Source organism: Crinia signifera, chromosome 2 (genome assembly GCF_055691185.1).
Source record: "Crinia signifera chromosome 2, ASM5569118v1, whole genome shotgun sequence".
NCBI lineage: Eukaryota > Metazoa > Chordata > Amphibia > Anura > Myobatrachidae > Crinia > Crinia signifera.
In genome coordinates, this window is record NC_139218.1 from 236,871,961 (window position 1) to 236,888,824 (window position 16,864).

The following is a 16,864-nucleotide window of genomic DNA, read 5'->3' on the forward strand; positions in this document are numbered from 1 at the left end:
ACAGCAGTATAAGGGTTAAAATCTGCTACGGTCACCTTACAACAGAATCAGAGGCTTCTAGTCATATGCAAATTTGGTGTTCCCATTGTCTGTGAAGGAGAAGCCTTTAGAACTCTGAGCTGGGCATTTGCTAACATCACTAGAGGCAACTTGCCGTTGTTAGGGGTAACCAAGTGTATGCTTTATAAGGTAACGAATATAGTGTAACAACTGCATTATCCACCGGTTTTTCATAAAATACACGTTAACACCACGTTGGCGACATTACTTGGTGTATTCTGCGTCCACTCGCCATGCTTTATAAAATCAACTCCACGTCGGCCTGGATAGTGGGGGTATGAACAGGTCGGGAGGCCGCTTAACGCGTCAGCTTGCCACGCTTCGTGCTGAGTGGATAGTGGCAGTGTTTAAAGAAAACATCCACACCTGGCATATCATACATCTGAAACATCAATGACAACTGGCAACTGGATTTTAGTGAACAATAAAGAAAAAAAAAAACAATGAACAATGTTCAATATCAAATAACAAGTCCAAAAACAGTCATTCTTCACTTTCTGCATTCTCTTCAAATGACGCTGATGTTGACGCAGCTGAGTCAACATTTGTGTCGGATGATTTGTCGGCCGTTGGGACCAGAGTTAGTGCATGTAAAATGCGCAGGAAAGCGTTCTCTGCACCAAGGGTTTTGCGCCAAATAAGGAAGGTAGGTATGGATGCGCAGTGCCCCTCTGTCTCTTGTTTCTCCACTTGCATGAGACCCAGAGACTTTCAATGTTTTGGGTATGAACCCCAGTGTCTGGGTCCACGAAATTGTAGCGGTGGTTCAGTTGACAAGCGCATGATGGTACCCCCCCTGCTCAAGTTGTTGTGTGTTGTACGCACACCAACATATCCAGTTCAATATGCGTCTGGGTGGCGGACATCAGGGGGCTGGCGTCATGGCTGGCCACTGGTGTTACGAAACATTAATATCACTCACGGGATATGCCACCAATGAGCCACTGCTGAGGCAGGACGCGCCCAACATGATTTTTTCGCTGTACAAATAAAACTTTCATCCACCTCAACAATTTTGCCAGGCCCACCAATCCGGCGACATCAAATCGAGGGTATGCGCCTCTTGCATAAGGTTGTTATAAATCAGTGTTTTGGGGGAAATCATGAGGTGGCGCTCACAAAATTTAATGCTGCTCAGCTCCTTTGCTCAATAAAATATGAAGCGAAGAAGGGTCATAAATGTCAGGTGAAATCTGCAAAACCATTCTGCGGACCAGACACTGACCTTCTTGCCACAGCTTTTTATATGGCAGTGCCACATCTGCTCCTTTACATTAAGCCTCATGGGATGCCCGTTGACACAGGTCTGTGTCTCTGGCAGCAAGTGTCGGCGTTGAAAAAACTCCACTGACTTCTCCCCCGTCTGCAGCAGGTTAAAGATGGTTAATGCTTTGGCAACCATAACTGACAATGAAATTAGAGGGTACAGAATGCTGACTGACTATGCTAACTACATAAGCTCCGGCTAGCCACGCTGCGGTACGCCGATTCTGACAGGGATGCTGACTAGGCTGGCCACGGGAACACTACGCTGATTCTGAAAGGGACGCTAGATTGACTAAGCTAACTACTTAAGGTCCGGGCCAGCCGCGCTGTGGTACACTGATTCTTACAGGAATGCTGACTACGCTGGCCGCGGGAACACTACGCTGATTCGGACAGGGACTCTATGCGGACTACGTAACTACTGCCTTGAAACAAGTACCGTATAATTAACCTCAGAGAATGGGTGAGTGACCTACAATGACTGCATGCACAGCATGATATATTCAGGGTAGGCTTCCTTCCAGGTATGAGGATATTTTGGAACTGTACATCGCTGGCCTCTACCAGTCCTTTACAATTCTTAATCATCAAGATACTGCAAAGTTTTTTCGTTGTGTTATATGTATGATTGCCTACAATAAGTGCAATTTTATACTATTTTTAGAATTGTGTCAACTGTGGAACTTATCAGATGGGGGTATTTCAATAAGTGCCGGTTTTCTAAACTAGTCGGAAAAAAGGCACTTTATCGTTTTCAAAAGGTTGAACTTACATTTGATCCATGCCATTAAAGTGCAGATTTTTCAACTAGTCCAAAAATCATGGCATGGTTGAAACATGTGGATCGTCAAATTATTCGTCGAGCCATGTGTTTTTTTTTTTTTTTATTGCAGCCATGCGCTGCTTTTTTTTTTTTTTCATTTTCGTCTAGACAGTCTCTACTTAAAGTGAAACTGCATTGGTGAAAAAAAATACTAAAAACCATCCATAAACGTCGGCAATTGAATACTAAAGTCAGTTTTCTTTGTGCGGATATTAGCAGATACAGAGTTTGAGTCATAAGCGAACAGAGGAAACTGGTCCTACACTTCCCTGTATTCAGACAGCTGCCATAGAAACTCTTTTATACAGACCACAAGAGTCTTCACAGAGAAATTTGTACAAATAGCTCTCTGCCATATGGCTGAAGTGCTTTTGTAAGATCAGACGTTAACTGAAACATGAGCAAATGCTAGAGCATAATTGAAAATCTTCTGGGTGTAATCTACTGTGTATTTTTCTTTGCCACACTTAGTTGAGCACTTAAATACAGAATGCCCCCAAGCATTGGCAAGCAGCAGTGAGGAGATGCAATGCTAAAATTCTCCTCAGACCATATACCATGGCCCTTCATCCATAGGTTGCTAACTGCCTGCAGTCAGCAGTGTATCGATAGAAACATTACAGAAACTTTAAAACAGTATCTGTACTAGTCATATGAAAGCAAGGAAAAGGTCAGGTGTTACGCTAACACCATATACTCTATAGCATAGACAGTATCTCCTGAATAAAGCATTATAGAGCCAATATGGCACATTTTCCCTAATCAAAAATGGAAATATAAAAAACATGCAAGACCATCAGAAGTCACTATGGTAGGCTGACTAGAACAATAAAACACGACTTTGAGATTTAAGTATATTACAGCCCCAAAACCAAATAACTGCAATAGTCCATGCAGACATCATCTTGCCTCATGAATTTTCTTCCAGTGTCTTCTTTGGCTAGAACACAAAAAATCATATTGGCTCTTAATACTTTAATAATGTGGAAAAATTCCAGTAAGAGCTCTTCAAGAACACCTACAGATAAATAGCATAGAAATGTATCAAGGGCGAATCACACAATAGAGCACAGGGCAGCTGCTGCAGCATCTTAGATCTGCTAGGGTTTTCATTGTGTGTTACACTTGCCTGAAAAGGGCTATTTTCATACAGCGTAGTTCTGTCCATCTCCTAAGCCAGTTATAGGAGTAGTGCATGATATGGAATATGTAAACCCTCAAACAGATCATTTAAAGAGCAACTATAAAATGTGTGCACTACTATACGCTTTAATAGTCCATTAGAAGAAAGAATTGCCCATATTTAAACTACAAATTATATAGTATAAAGGAATTTCATATTGCATATATAGAACGTTATATACTCATTAGTCACTTTATTAGTTACACCTTTTTAGTACTAAGTAGGATGAGGAGGGGATTTAACAAACTGTTACACCCGCCTCTAGCTTATGTGACACCTGGAAGAGCACCATCCTGTCATAGAACACTTCTATGCTGGAAGTTGATAACTTGTAATGTCCCTAGGAGGTTTCACAGGAGCACAGTGGCCAGGGCACAATATGTCACATGCATTTATAGTTATGGACCTGTAGCGGCTGGATGTGCAAGAGAAGGTCTCTTCATCATTACAATACAGGTAGCAAAAGGAAAAAAAACCTTCAACTAAATGTAGTATATTTACTAAAAAGTGCAATCTTAATGGTCATCTTTTTATGCAATCTCCTAAATGTAAATGAGATAATCTGTCAATAGACCCGGTGATATTTTAGATGATAGTTTATGAAAAGTGCTTAAACTTATAGGATACATTAAACATGAAGAGTGCTGTGATGGAAGCAATATGTTTATAATCGGCTTAGTGAGATAAATAGCCTGAGCTGGAGAGGAGGGAGAGGACTGAATCCTCCTGAGAGAGGTGCCTGAAATGCGTGTGTGTTTTTATTTTAACCATGAGGCAGAATTAAAATTCAATAAGACTAATTTGCACATTACATCTAGGGAGTAAATATAATAATGCCAAATTATTCCTTTGCTAACACAGTGTTTGCTCATAATACAACACATGGAATAATATATTCTACCTGAGGCATATCCTTCAGAAAATCCGGAAGTTGAAATTCCCCTTTAAAGACCTAAAAGGCAAAAAGATTGTATATACAATTACTGAGGACAATCTGTATGAGGTAAACCAACACTCAGTTACATCTAATGCTTTAATGAGCTACTACTGAGCCAAGTGCAGTACATGTATTTTCAGCCATGTGGCTGAGACAAGGATCAGTTATATTATGCTGCTTTCAAACTGCAAAAACGGGTAAAGACCTGGTATTCTTAAACGGGACTTTACAATGGGTCTGAGCCTTAAGACCTTTCACATTGCAGGTGTTTAACCTGTTTAACCCCCAAGGGACACGTTTCAAGCCATAGAAATAGAGCCGTTCACAATGCCAAAAAAAGGGCTCTAAAACGGGTAGAAAACTGCTTTTTATATGTTTAACAAATACCGGTATTTGTTAAACGGTTAAACGAGCTTTCACACTGCAGCTCTACCCATTTAAAAAGGCTAAAAAACCCGGCAGAGCTGCATTGTGAAAGGGGTATTATCTGTGTCCTGACAAAAAAAACACACATTACACAAAAATATAGGCTTGCACTTTAAAGTTTCTTCTGCATAACATGTATACATGTAATAAACGATTCTCTAAAATGTGAAGCTTAATAATGAATATGTATATATAATGGCCTCCTAATAGTCATACAACTGGGAAAAAACGGGGTTTAGACATTTTTATACAAGTAGTAGAAAAGGTGCCGATGTAATAGTTATGAAAACACACACACACACAATAAATATATAGTCTTTAAATATCATGAACACTACGAATGCATTCCTTTATTGTGGAGATATACTGTATGTACACACACAAACACATATATATGTGTCATTTTTATTCAGCCAATAAAAAGCACAATGAAGAACTACAGTAAAGTGATCAAATACCCATCCTTTGAAAAGTTTTTAGGAATGCCAGCAAACAATGTGGCAATTCATCAGCAAAAGACACATCTTAGTTCAAGGACTGGATAACTGCCATTAAGGTATCATTTTACTCGGCTAAGAGACACAGCTTGTTTCCTAAACATTCTGGATCATTTTACGAACAGTATTCTCTGACTTACAATCAGAACGATTCCCTTTGCTTTGAAAATGCCTAGAAACTTTGCTTCATATCATAGCAAGACAGCGAAATTCCTTCACCTTGATTAATAGAACAAAAAAAGTTGTTTTGGTGGGGTTAGCCTCACAAGAGTGTTGGGCGCTTTCGTCAAATTCTATTTTCTGAAAACATTCTTACGATTAAAGGAGATGTCGTCTTTTGTGGAATTTAGCCCTGGGTACATATGATTTAAGCCAAGCGCTCTCAAACTATTGTGCTCTCGGACCCAGTCAGACAATAAAAATTATTATAGGACCCAGAGAGTTAACACAGAAAAGCCGCCAGTCTGTAGACAGCACATGCATGGCAGTGAAGCCAAAAATGATGCGAGGAGTCTAAAGTAAAATACAATTCAACAGATATTTCAGAATTCTTGGATCACTGAGATTAGAGAAGTCATCAGCCTGAAAGTCAGAGACATGGAGTTGCAACCCCATACTGAGATAGTAGGTACCCACTATGGGATCAGGACCCACAGTTTGAGAACCACTGGTTTAAGCTATGGCATAATGCAGGTGTAATCAACTCCAGTCCTGAGAGATACTGTACCAACAGTTAATGTTGTCCAGGTCTCCTCACAGAATCACAAGTGAAGCAATAAGCTCCACCTGTGGATCTTTTGAAAGGTGTCAGTAAGTAATTAATTCACCTGCTAGGTGGTCTAGAAAACGTGCAATTTTAGTAGCTCTTGAGGACTACTTAACCATCCCTCATATAATGTGTGGAATGGCATTTATAGCATTAAAGCAGTACATCAGAACTTAGATGCCTCCAGAAATGCTGCCTACATGCAGGCGATGATTCTTCCCTGGCTGTGTTGACTCTACAGTGTACAAGGGACCTGGAAAGGGCACAGCAGGAAAAACAGAACTGGGAAACTGCACAAGATAAAGAACTGCTTGTTTGGAGACTTTGTATAATAATGTATGAAAGCTCATTACTCTCTAATGGATGTGAATAAGAATAATAAGCAGGAAAAGTATAGCAAAACAGAGAAACTTGGAAGATTGCCTTTTCCAAACATCTAGGGCATGCCAGACAAAGATAAAACTTGGCAATGTCCTACTTTGTATGCTTGGAGTACTGCTAGAAGAGGTACCAGAGGCTAACCTTAAACCACCTCTTCAATGATGCCACACAATTACCAGAATGCCAAGGACAAATATCACTGCCAACCATTGTGTATCTGTCTAGATCGCTTAGAAATTAAGCACAAATTGCTCTGTGTACAACTAATAGCGATGGTGATGCGCTGTCCTGCGAGTCACTATAGCCAGCTATGGTCTTGTGTGCACGCTGGAAAAATCTAGTTAGATCACCTAGCAAGTGCGCAGACCACTTATCGCTGTGTGTGTATAGGGCATTCTAGACACCAGGAAGTTCAAGGGAAATCACCTACCCTAGATCGCTTAGCACACATCTCAAAGTGTGTATGCCGCTTAGGGATGATATGTAGGTACAATTTACTTAAATGCAATCTTATATTTAACATTTATAAGTGAAAAACTTTTATCCTAGGTGTCTGATGAAAAAAATTGCTGTCATTCTAGGGTGCTCTAATTCAAGAAAGTTTGGGAACCACTGAACCAGCTACTAAGCTAAGTAGCGGGACATTCCTTAAGTACAGTAATTACTTAAAGTTTGATCACTGAAGAAACAATCGTAAAACATTTTCAGGTCAACATTTATTTTTTTGTATGGGAATGGATTTGCATTATGATACAGACAAATAAGTTGCAGATTTTAGGAGACAAATATAAAATACTGTAGCTGACAATAAGCCACATTGGCCCCCTGGTAGTGATAAATGACAGCGCTACAGTAAAGTACATAATCTAGGTAACACCTGCCTCCCAGACAGCAGAAGATAAATTGGATTACCTTCAGTGTGATGAATAGATGAATTGGCGGCAACCAAGCTGATGTGGCCTGGAGACATTCTGTAGAACTTGGCAGGCAGAAAACAAAGCACTTTTACAGGAGCATAGCTAAAATTATGTAAAAGAAACCCGGCACATACACCACTTCAAGGCTTTCTGTATGTGGTGGGACAGAACTGTCAAAGGTCAGAACTTATTTTTGACAATCCCTCAATAGAAGCTGATATCTCTCAAGGTGGGTGAGAGATATAGAAATATTGGTACTTATAGGTTAGTTGGGCGCCCACTAAGCTAATTGCTTAGTTTTCCACGGGGCTCGCAATGCTCACCACGCTTCGGGCTCGGTGGTTTGCTGCGCTCGCCACACTATATAGAATCAACTCCATGCCGACATGGATAGTGGGGGTATGAGCGTACTTACTATAGTGGGCGCCCAACTAACATAGAAGTACCAAAATATCTGTACTGCAGTCTTCAGGCATGAACATACAAAAAATATAGTTTTCCATTATGAATCTTTATTAGTGGCTGTCTTGTCAGAAATTATTTGGCAGAACTTCAACATTTTAGGTTGCCCATGGGGTAGATGCATTATTAGTGGTTATGGGGGAAGTGGTATCAGCGCACCAGTTTTCATACTTTTACTCCCTGATTCATTACTGTAGTGATGTGTGTTACATAAAGAGGAAAAACAGGAAGAGCTGGGGGTATTGTCCATTCCTGACTAGATTAGGCCAAATTGACATTTGTCTTAATTATTGGCAGGTCCGTTTTTCCGACTGTCGGAATAGATTCAGACAGGTTGAAACAGTCACCAATAGTTGAAAATGCCAGTGGATTACACAATCCGGTGGATGGTTTTGACAATGCAGACTCGACTTTAAACCAAAAAATAAAATAAATCGAATCAGCATGAGGGTGAAAATGTCTGTCGGAATATCGCCCAACATTGATTTACACCCCAATAGTGGCACAACCCATGCCACTTAAGTACATTTAGCCCGATATTACTAAAATGGTTAAATTACGTAACCCAATATTAAAAGTACTATAGTGTCACTGGTCATGCCGCTATAGCAGCAACAACGAGTAGTGGGGGAGTTTTCATCTCCCTCTTCCGGCAATCCCAGTCATTGCAACAGTGCATCAGCCTAGTGCTGATGCATTATGTCTATCCTCCAGCTGGCTCCATTGGGCATGCGGGAGTCCTTTCAGCGTGGAGCCAGCAGCCACAGACAGTGGCTGTAAATAAGCCTCAATGCAATAAGCTCTCACGAGCAGGGCCCTCTCTCCTTATGTGCCTTTCTTAGAATATATAAACCTCTGCCACCCTGATAATTGCTTCAGTGTCCTGTCCCCTGGTGCAACTATCCATATTAACCATGTACTTGTCCTAAACTGTCTTGTACTGTAATTTGTTATGTGTTTTTGATGATAACTATGCTCTGTAAAGCGCTGCGGAATCTGTGTGCGCTATATAAGAAACTGTTAATAAATAAATAATAAATTAATGTATAGTGGTTCCCATTCTGTGTTCCGTGGCACCCTAGGGGGCCTTGGAACACTTGCATGGGTATCTTGGTTTATGTATGGTCAGTGTAATAGGCAAAACCAATGCTGCTGGCTGCCAATAATAAAATATGTGGATAAACAGAAGCAAATCCTATCCCTCACCACATAACTAAACCGAAGGAAGACACAAAACACAATTTACTTAACTTTATATAATTTTTTCTGAAATTTCTCAATAAGAAACTTTTAGCCTATGTGAGCCATATAGAAATTATATCTATAATAATTGTTTATCTGTAGGGTTCTTGCAATAGAGCTCATTTTAGAAGATCAAATAGTCTGTGATGCAGGATCCCTTCAGAAGACTATATTGCTTTTGGACTTTCTAGTACCACAAGATGCAGTTTATTGCACCCACTTCTGCACAGCTGTAAAAGTCATTCCATGGATCATCTGTCAATGAGGTGAAGTAGAACAACATGCTTTGATGTTTTTAGGAATTTGTAGGCATTCATTTAAAAAAAGGGAAAAGGTTGGAGTCAGAATCATTTTGCCTGTTCTTCTTATAAAGGGGTCTTTTAAAAGAATTTTCCAGACAGATTCCAGTTTGGAACAAACCATAGGAAAAGCCCTCAGAAAACAGTGTAATGGTTCTTGCGGCAGTTAACATACAGCTGCACGTATAGAATGTGCTACGAGGCTTCCTCAGCCTGGAAGTGCTAAGCCTCAGGAAGTGGGATGTATACATAATTAGATAAATTGTGGTTTGAGGGATATTACTAGATGTGTTTCAGGAAAGCAGTTTTATGACTGAACAAATTGTAAGTATCTACTAAATTGACAACAGTGTCCATTGTCACAACCTATTTTGTGATTATTTCACTATGGAACACACAATGCAACAAATGTTGTACTGTCAGAGCTTAATGGTTTAAGTTTCCATTGGCAAAATACGCAATCCAAATCACTATATAAAATACCGGGCCTTGCTCCCAATAGTAACACTTTCATACCCTGTAGCAACAAGCAGTGAATGTGGATGGTACTACTATATAATGATCACTTTTAGATATGCAAAACTGTATTTTTATATCAACCATTTATGTATGTGACCAGGCAAGAAAGGACATTTATATGATTTCCTAGTAATGACTCACATCCCCAGTCACGCTCCTGCTGGGAAAATGAAAAAGAATACTTCACCATGTCCATTATAATGTCTAAGAGCACCCTAGCTAGCATGCTCCATCTGTATTTGCTCGTGATGGCTTTAAAAGTGTTTATATTTTATTAAAAATGAAACTTTCTTTGATTGACTCCCAAGACTCAGCTCGTATCTTAATATATCATCTAAATAAGCCCCAGTTATAATGAAAACACAGGGCTTTTTAACCATTACATTGCCAGAAGCTATGATCAAAGTAGAAATGCAGCACTTCAGCTGAATCTGTCAAGTAACAAGAATAGGCGGTGCAGAGACATCACAACCCCTGCAATGATTGTGATGTGTGAAAGCAATTATATTTGTGAAGACCAAGCTACAGAAGTAAATCTTTAACATAGTCACTAAATATTTGAAACCATCTTGTATGTGCAAATGTTACTAAAAGGATAAGTGGTTAAGTTACTGAATGCCCATAATATCTGGGGGTGATTATATATTATATATATATATATATATATATATATATATATATATATATATATATATATATATATATATATATATATATATATATATATATATATATATATATATATATATATATATATATATATATATATATATATATATATATATATATATATATATATATATATAGCGGGCCGGTGAGGGTTCATTTGCCTAGAAGACTGATTAAAGTTCCGAAACGTCGGCCACTCGCTGTGTACCTGTGCCTTTTTCTGATAGACCGTGGAGTGCCGCAGCCCGTGTGTGTGTGTGTGTGTGTGTATGTAGTGTGTGTGTGTATATATATATACACATACATACACACACACACACATACATACACACATACATACACACACACTAATGCTTTTTTCTCTCATGCAGGTCCAACATCAATATGCTACTGCTAGTAGCACAGCCTTCCCTGGCAGTTAGATCACTATGCCAGATCACTAAGGGTAAGCATAGCCATAAAGAATTATTGTCAGAGCTGGCTGGTAGGAACAAAAACCTGGTAGTATCTTAATGGCAGGTTGTGTCAGTTTATCAGCATTTCAAAGGAAATGGTCATCCGTTACCAGGTTTTTGTTCCAACCACCCAGATCACACCATAAATCTATAGATTCGTGGCCAGCTGAAGTTAGGAGCACAGTCTCCAATGGCAGCAGAAGACTTCTCAGTTAGCTCAGTACAAGTGATGTTTAATACATAAAATTCCACATAAAACATTTTATGTTTTATTGTAGAATTATTCTTTTCAGTTTAGCTCATTAATGGTACATCAATACTTCGTCATCTAAGTCCCAACAGCAGTCAATCTTATATTACAAACTGTCCTTATAGCCAGTCATCAATTGGCTCCAATATTCATGAAAGCCCCTAACCTGCACAATAAAACATTTTTAAAAGATGGGAAAATTCATACTGTTTTGTGGGTGCGCATTGGAGAAATCCAATTCCCCCATACTTGGGCATACATGCCAAGAGTTTGTGCCCATTAGTACCGGGTTTAGCCACACAAAATTGAAGTATGCTCTATATGTTCTGACACCCTGCAGAATGTGTAAACCCAATTGTCTATAAATTTCCAATATGCAAGATGTTCTTCTCTTTAGAGCAGTATTTTAGTGACGTAGCTTACATTGGAGATCTGGTCACATGGTCAACATGGACTACATTGTGATTCATAGGCATGTATTCAATGCTCCTATTTCGTTATTTATAATGGCGAGTATGCAGGTTTTTTTGAGAGTAGAGAACTTCTCTCACATATTTTGTACCTCACTGTATTCAACTCTGTTACTTCACAGAAAATCTCTTGCGAAGCAAACTGTGTTCGCCCAGCGCTTCTCCCCGTTGTTCGCTGTGTTTGTTCAATGGGGATTTCAGTGTGTCTCTCAAAAAGTCTATTCAATGCACAAATAGCGATTCCTGTAAGTTTTTCTTTTTTGGAGAGGTTCTCCGTTTTTCCCTCGGCATCTTTTTTAGGTGAACTATATGCTTATCTTTGTTAAATTTGTCCTTTTTTTTTTTGTTTGTTTTAAAAAATTAAAAATATGTACTGTAATGTATTTATTGCAAGTGCCATAATGCTGTACTACTCTATTAATTGATTTGGAATTTAATAGGTTATTTTAATGGTAACCAATAAGAAATCATTTTGGAATGCTCCTAGTAATTTCCCATGCTTCCTCTCTTCTTCCTCACCTAACCCCCAAACAGGCTTTTAAACACGCTAACAATTATAAAATAAATTAAATAAAAACACAGGGCAAAGAAACAATGGCAAAAGCACAACATAAGGATAAAGGCCAAACAGAACAAAATACACCCGTCTGCACAAACCCAATTAAAATAGTCACACCCATTTGTTGTAAAATAAATACTGAACAAAACATTAACCTTTCTAAACCTTTGTAAAAAAATCCACAAATGCGAGGAACACGCTGCTGAGATGAACACCCTGCTCAGGAATATCCCAGTCTGACCAGCTCATGTGGAGAGCAGGAGAAAACAGATCTCTCCAGTTACAGCACTCCCATTTGAACTCGCATAATTATGCTAAGTTCGCAAAAGGGGCCGGCGAGCTGGCCACACGTTGAATACTGAGGAAGTCAGAAATGAGATGAGAAAAAGTGCCGAGCGCCTCAGCGAGATCACAGGGACACAGAACAGTGAGCGGTGAGCCAGACTCTCAAAAAACATTGAATACTCCTCATTGTGTTGATACTTCAGGATCAACATGTTGATATCCGTATAATGTCAACATGTAAAATGTCACTTTTCAGAATGCCAAAGGTTAGGCGGTACTGGCATGGTTAGGGCCAGGCATTATGGGGAGAGTTAGGAATGGGTACCATATGCTTTAGATTCAAGCCATTCTAGATTAACGAGAACCACTGTTTGATAACTGCAGGGAGATCATTAATATACTGTCACATGGTGGCATGCAACAGTCTGGTTGCAGTACCTCACTTTTACAATGTGATATTTAGGATTCATTTTAAACAGCATACAAATAGTAACGAACTTTACTTATGTCTATAAAAAAAGTGATCAAATGCACTTAACTTTTCTTTTTAAAACTATTTTTTTTTAAATTCTGATTTCTTATGAACATTTCTGCCAATTATACAACGTCCTGCTTATTAAACTCTTTCAGCAAAGGCTGTATAGATCTTTGCATTGTCTTACAACACTATTTAATCTATTAGAACGGCCAGGTATGCAGCAATCACACTTCACTGGAAGTGAGCCAGAATATCTTAAACAGCTTGGTGCACAAAGTTTATCTACCACATGTAAGAAGAGCTGATCTTGTAAAGGATATAGCCAACCATGGTTTATGGTTTTTTTGCAGCATGCTAATAAGCCAGAATAAATTAAGACAGGCGTTCTCAAACTATTTTGTATGGGATCCCGCCAGACAATAAAAATTATTACAGAATCCCAGCAAGTTACCACAGAATGGCCGCCACATGTGTGGTCAGTGAAGTGAAGTGACTGCTCTTGTGACTGAGGCAGTGGGTAATGAGGGGATGGAAAAGGGGATAGAAGAGAAAAGCAGAGTGTGTTTACTAATACCCCTTTTACACCAACGAAAAACCCAGGTCGGACCCAGGTCAGTGTTGGTGTAAATGGGACCAACCCAGGTCCATTGACACTGGTCTCCTACCCAGGTCCTGACCAGGGTTGAACACTGGTCGGACCTGGGTCGTGAGCGGTGTAAATGGTCCCAACCCAGGTCGGGACATCTGGCTAGTGCTGAAAGGATACCAAAAGCACGGGACGCCTTTCCGTAAGTCAGTGCCATGCGTTCCACAGTGCATTGCAGCAGCAGAAGACAGCAACCCGTGCGGACAGTGCACACAGGCTGCTTCCTGGCACTCCACAGGTGGACCTGCCACAACCTGTTAAGGTTAGCCATCACTGCCCTAGTGGATATTAGGGCATGAAATACCGTCTGTCAGTATATGTCGGCTCATTAAACAGTGAAAAATCCTATGCCGAGCTAATGCTTGTGTCAACCTAATGACCTGTTGACCTTGTCCCATGTGGACCTTGCAGTATGACGACCTAATGACTGTTGACCATCTTTAGGTCGACCAACTGACTGCTGCTGCAGGAGCAGAGGACTGGGGGGAGCACATGGGTGATGCTGCACTTTTATACCGCTATGTGCGCTTCATCACTGAATATAACTTTTTGAAAAAATATTTTGCTAAATAAACCAACCAACATTTTTCAATGCTAACTTTTCATGTCTTTTAATTTTCATTTAAATCATTGAGGGAAGGTTGGCTGGCAGTTTATCAGTCCTAAAATTGAAATTTTTAATGTCATCCATAGGGAAAAGCAGGGCTGACCCAGGTTCAGTGTAAATGGTGCAGACCCAGGTCTGACCCAGGTTGAAGTGCTGTGTAAATGGGGTATGAAGCAGGGTCCGACCCTGGAAACTTCCGTGTTCAAAGACCAGGGTCCGACCAGGGATTTTGGTGTAAAAGGGGTATAAATAAATTGTCTTCCATCTCTCTCTCCCTCCCTCCCTCCCCCCCACCCCACCAAACAAATTAGTCTGATGGTCAGCAACATGGAGTTGTGACCCCAAGCTGAGGTGGACGGGAACCACTCTGGGGTCAGGACCCACAGTTTGATAACCGCTGAAATAAGCAATGGAAATAATAAATAATAAAGGTGCCCATACACTGAGGCAATTTGGTCCAATTTTAAATCGACCAATCGGCCCAAATCGCCTCTCCCTGACATGCAGTCGGGTCCGATGCACGGTCCCGTGCACATCGAACCCGACCAGGTGGTCGGACCGGCTGGTCGTCCAACCACCTATTCTGGGAACTCACTCCAGACGGCGGGGCGGGCGGGAAGCAGGGACGCATGCGATCCATTACAACGGATCGCATGCATCCCTGCCGCCGGGAAGGTCCCGGCAGCTTGCAGGGTATCGGGTGTCCAAACACTGCTGCGAGACGTCGCAGCAGTGGATGGGCACCTTTAGAACAGTAATGCGGGTACACATAAAACCAGTAGAATGCTGTTAAAATGTCAGTTAGGGCAGTGGTTCCCAAACTATACACCGTAGTACCCTGGGGTGCCTCGGGACACTTGCAGGGGGACCCTGGGTTGGTGGTCCAGGTCCAAGTCAAATTAATTATGGTGGTCCAGGACCAAGTCAAATTAATTATGGTGGTCCAGGACCAAGTCAAATTAATTATGGTCAATGTAACTAGAAAATCCAGTGCTTGTGGCTGCCAATATCAAAATGTGAACAAAGCAAATTCTGTCCTTCACAGCATAACTAAACAGAAAGATTAAATATAGACAAAATTTTAGTTTGTTCTTAATTTCTCAATAGGAACCATTTGGCCTAGGGGTGATGTCAATAAAATTTAGATACTATAGGGTGCCTTGATTCAAAAAAGTTTGGGAACCACTGAGTTAGGGTGATTATGTAATGCTGCATGTTACTACACAAAATTTTTGGTACTTCCTCATCTTTTCAGCCTCCGCTACGCCAGTTACGTTAGTTGCTACAGTACCATTGTTCACTCGCCATGCTTCGGGCTCGGTGGCTCGCTTCGCTCACCACAACTTTACTAAAGTTAATAGATGGTGGCGTGTACACAGAAGGATGGCGTGGTGGTGGTGGTGCAGCCGTACAGAACGTAAGTTCTGTACCGTAAGCAGTGGCTGCAAAGATGAGGAAGTACCCAATTTTTTTAGAAAGTTAGATGGCCACTAGAAATATACAGCCATTTACCTGGGAGTCTGATCATTTAGCCTGTGAAGATTACAATGGCAACATCTGGCATGGTCTTCTTAATCATTCCGAGCTCAGATACTGTATTAGAGGATAGTGCTGTATAATTGTAATTATGCCAGAAAGAATATTTATAGCGCAAGATGCAGTGGACACCACATACCATATACAGCAGTGTGTACAGAATATACATCTGGAGGAAATGAGTTATGTTAGCATTACTCATTTCCTGACTCTAGATTATATCCAAACCAGACAATGAGATTGCTGTCATTCAGCTAATAGTGCAACTGAATGAACTCTACTCAAAACAGAGGTTACTCTCCTCTGGTACCAAACGCTCTTATAATACTATTGCTACTTGAGTTGTAGCAGATGCTATAATCTAAAAGAAAGATTGACGGATACTCATCTGTTGATGGATTGTATCAAAGTTGAACAAGGAGTATAAAGGCCCATACACACTTGACGATTTTCACCTGAAAATCGGTCAAAACAGCAGTTTTGAGCGATTTTCCGCTGAAAATCGCCTAGTGTGTATGCCTCCCAGATTGCAGACTAGCGATGATGCGCGCTCCCGCATCATCGCTGTCAAAGTCTCTAATCTGCTGGTTTTACCAGCATGCCAGAGATGATGGCTGATTTATTCAGCCATCATCTCTGTGTGTGTACGCTGGGCTGCCGGGCTAAAGATTAGCCACTTTGAGCCTGCGTACCGCCCCGCCGCCTCCCCCTGCTCCCTCCCCCCTCCCCCAGCACGCACCTGTATTCCGGGTGGCTGCAGTACTCCTCCTAATGCCCGCAATTTCGTCTTGCTGCTGGGCACCCCTCCCGTTCTTCCACGATCATGTCTGCCTGGCTGCCCCCCGCAGCAGCTTCCAGGGTCCCCAGCCGCTGCCTCCTCATATGTTAAAAAAAAAAGCAGTTGTTAAAACGTTTATAAAATGAGACCACTGCCACCAATGTGAGATTGCCCACAAGTGTATTTATATTATATATCTATATCTATATCTATATCTATATATATACATATACATATACATATACACATACATAAATATATCTATAATATAAATACACTTGTGGGCAATCTCACATTGGTGGCAGTGGTCTCATTTTATAAACGTTTTAACAACTGCTTTTTTTTAACATATG

At 40.6% G+C, this 16,864-nt stretch overlaps 1 protein-coding gene across 7 annotated transcripts in view; it reads right to left on the minus strand.

Annotated features, from left to right (window-relative positions):
• TPST1 (tyrosylprotein sulfotransferase 1) overlaps positions 1-16,864 on the minus strand; it is a 78,018-nt gene that overhangs the window by 8,223 nt on the left and 52,931 nt on the right. For 3 of the 7 annotated variants that reach the window (XR_014470455.1, XM_083174039.1, XM_083174040.1), the window contains exons 4-5: positions 4,234-4,284; positions 3,059-3,089 (exon numbers count right to left, since the gene is read on the minus strand). The exons of 2 other annotated variants lie outside the window; for them this stretch is intronic. Coding sequence is in view for 3 of the 5 variants with exons in the window: in XM_083174039.1 (XP_083030165.1) it covers positions 3,060-3,089; positions 4,234-4,284 (81 nt within the window). In the remaining 2 variants the exon portion in view is untranslated. The remainder of the gene's footprint in view (positions 1-3,058; positions 3,090-4,233; positions 4,285-16,864) is intronic. 2 more of the 7 variants (XR_014470456.1, XM_083174041.1) reach the window with 1 other exon arrangement.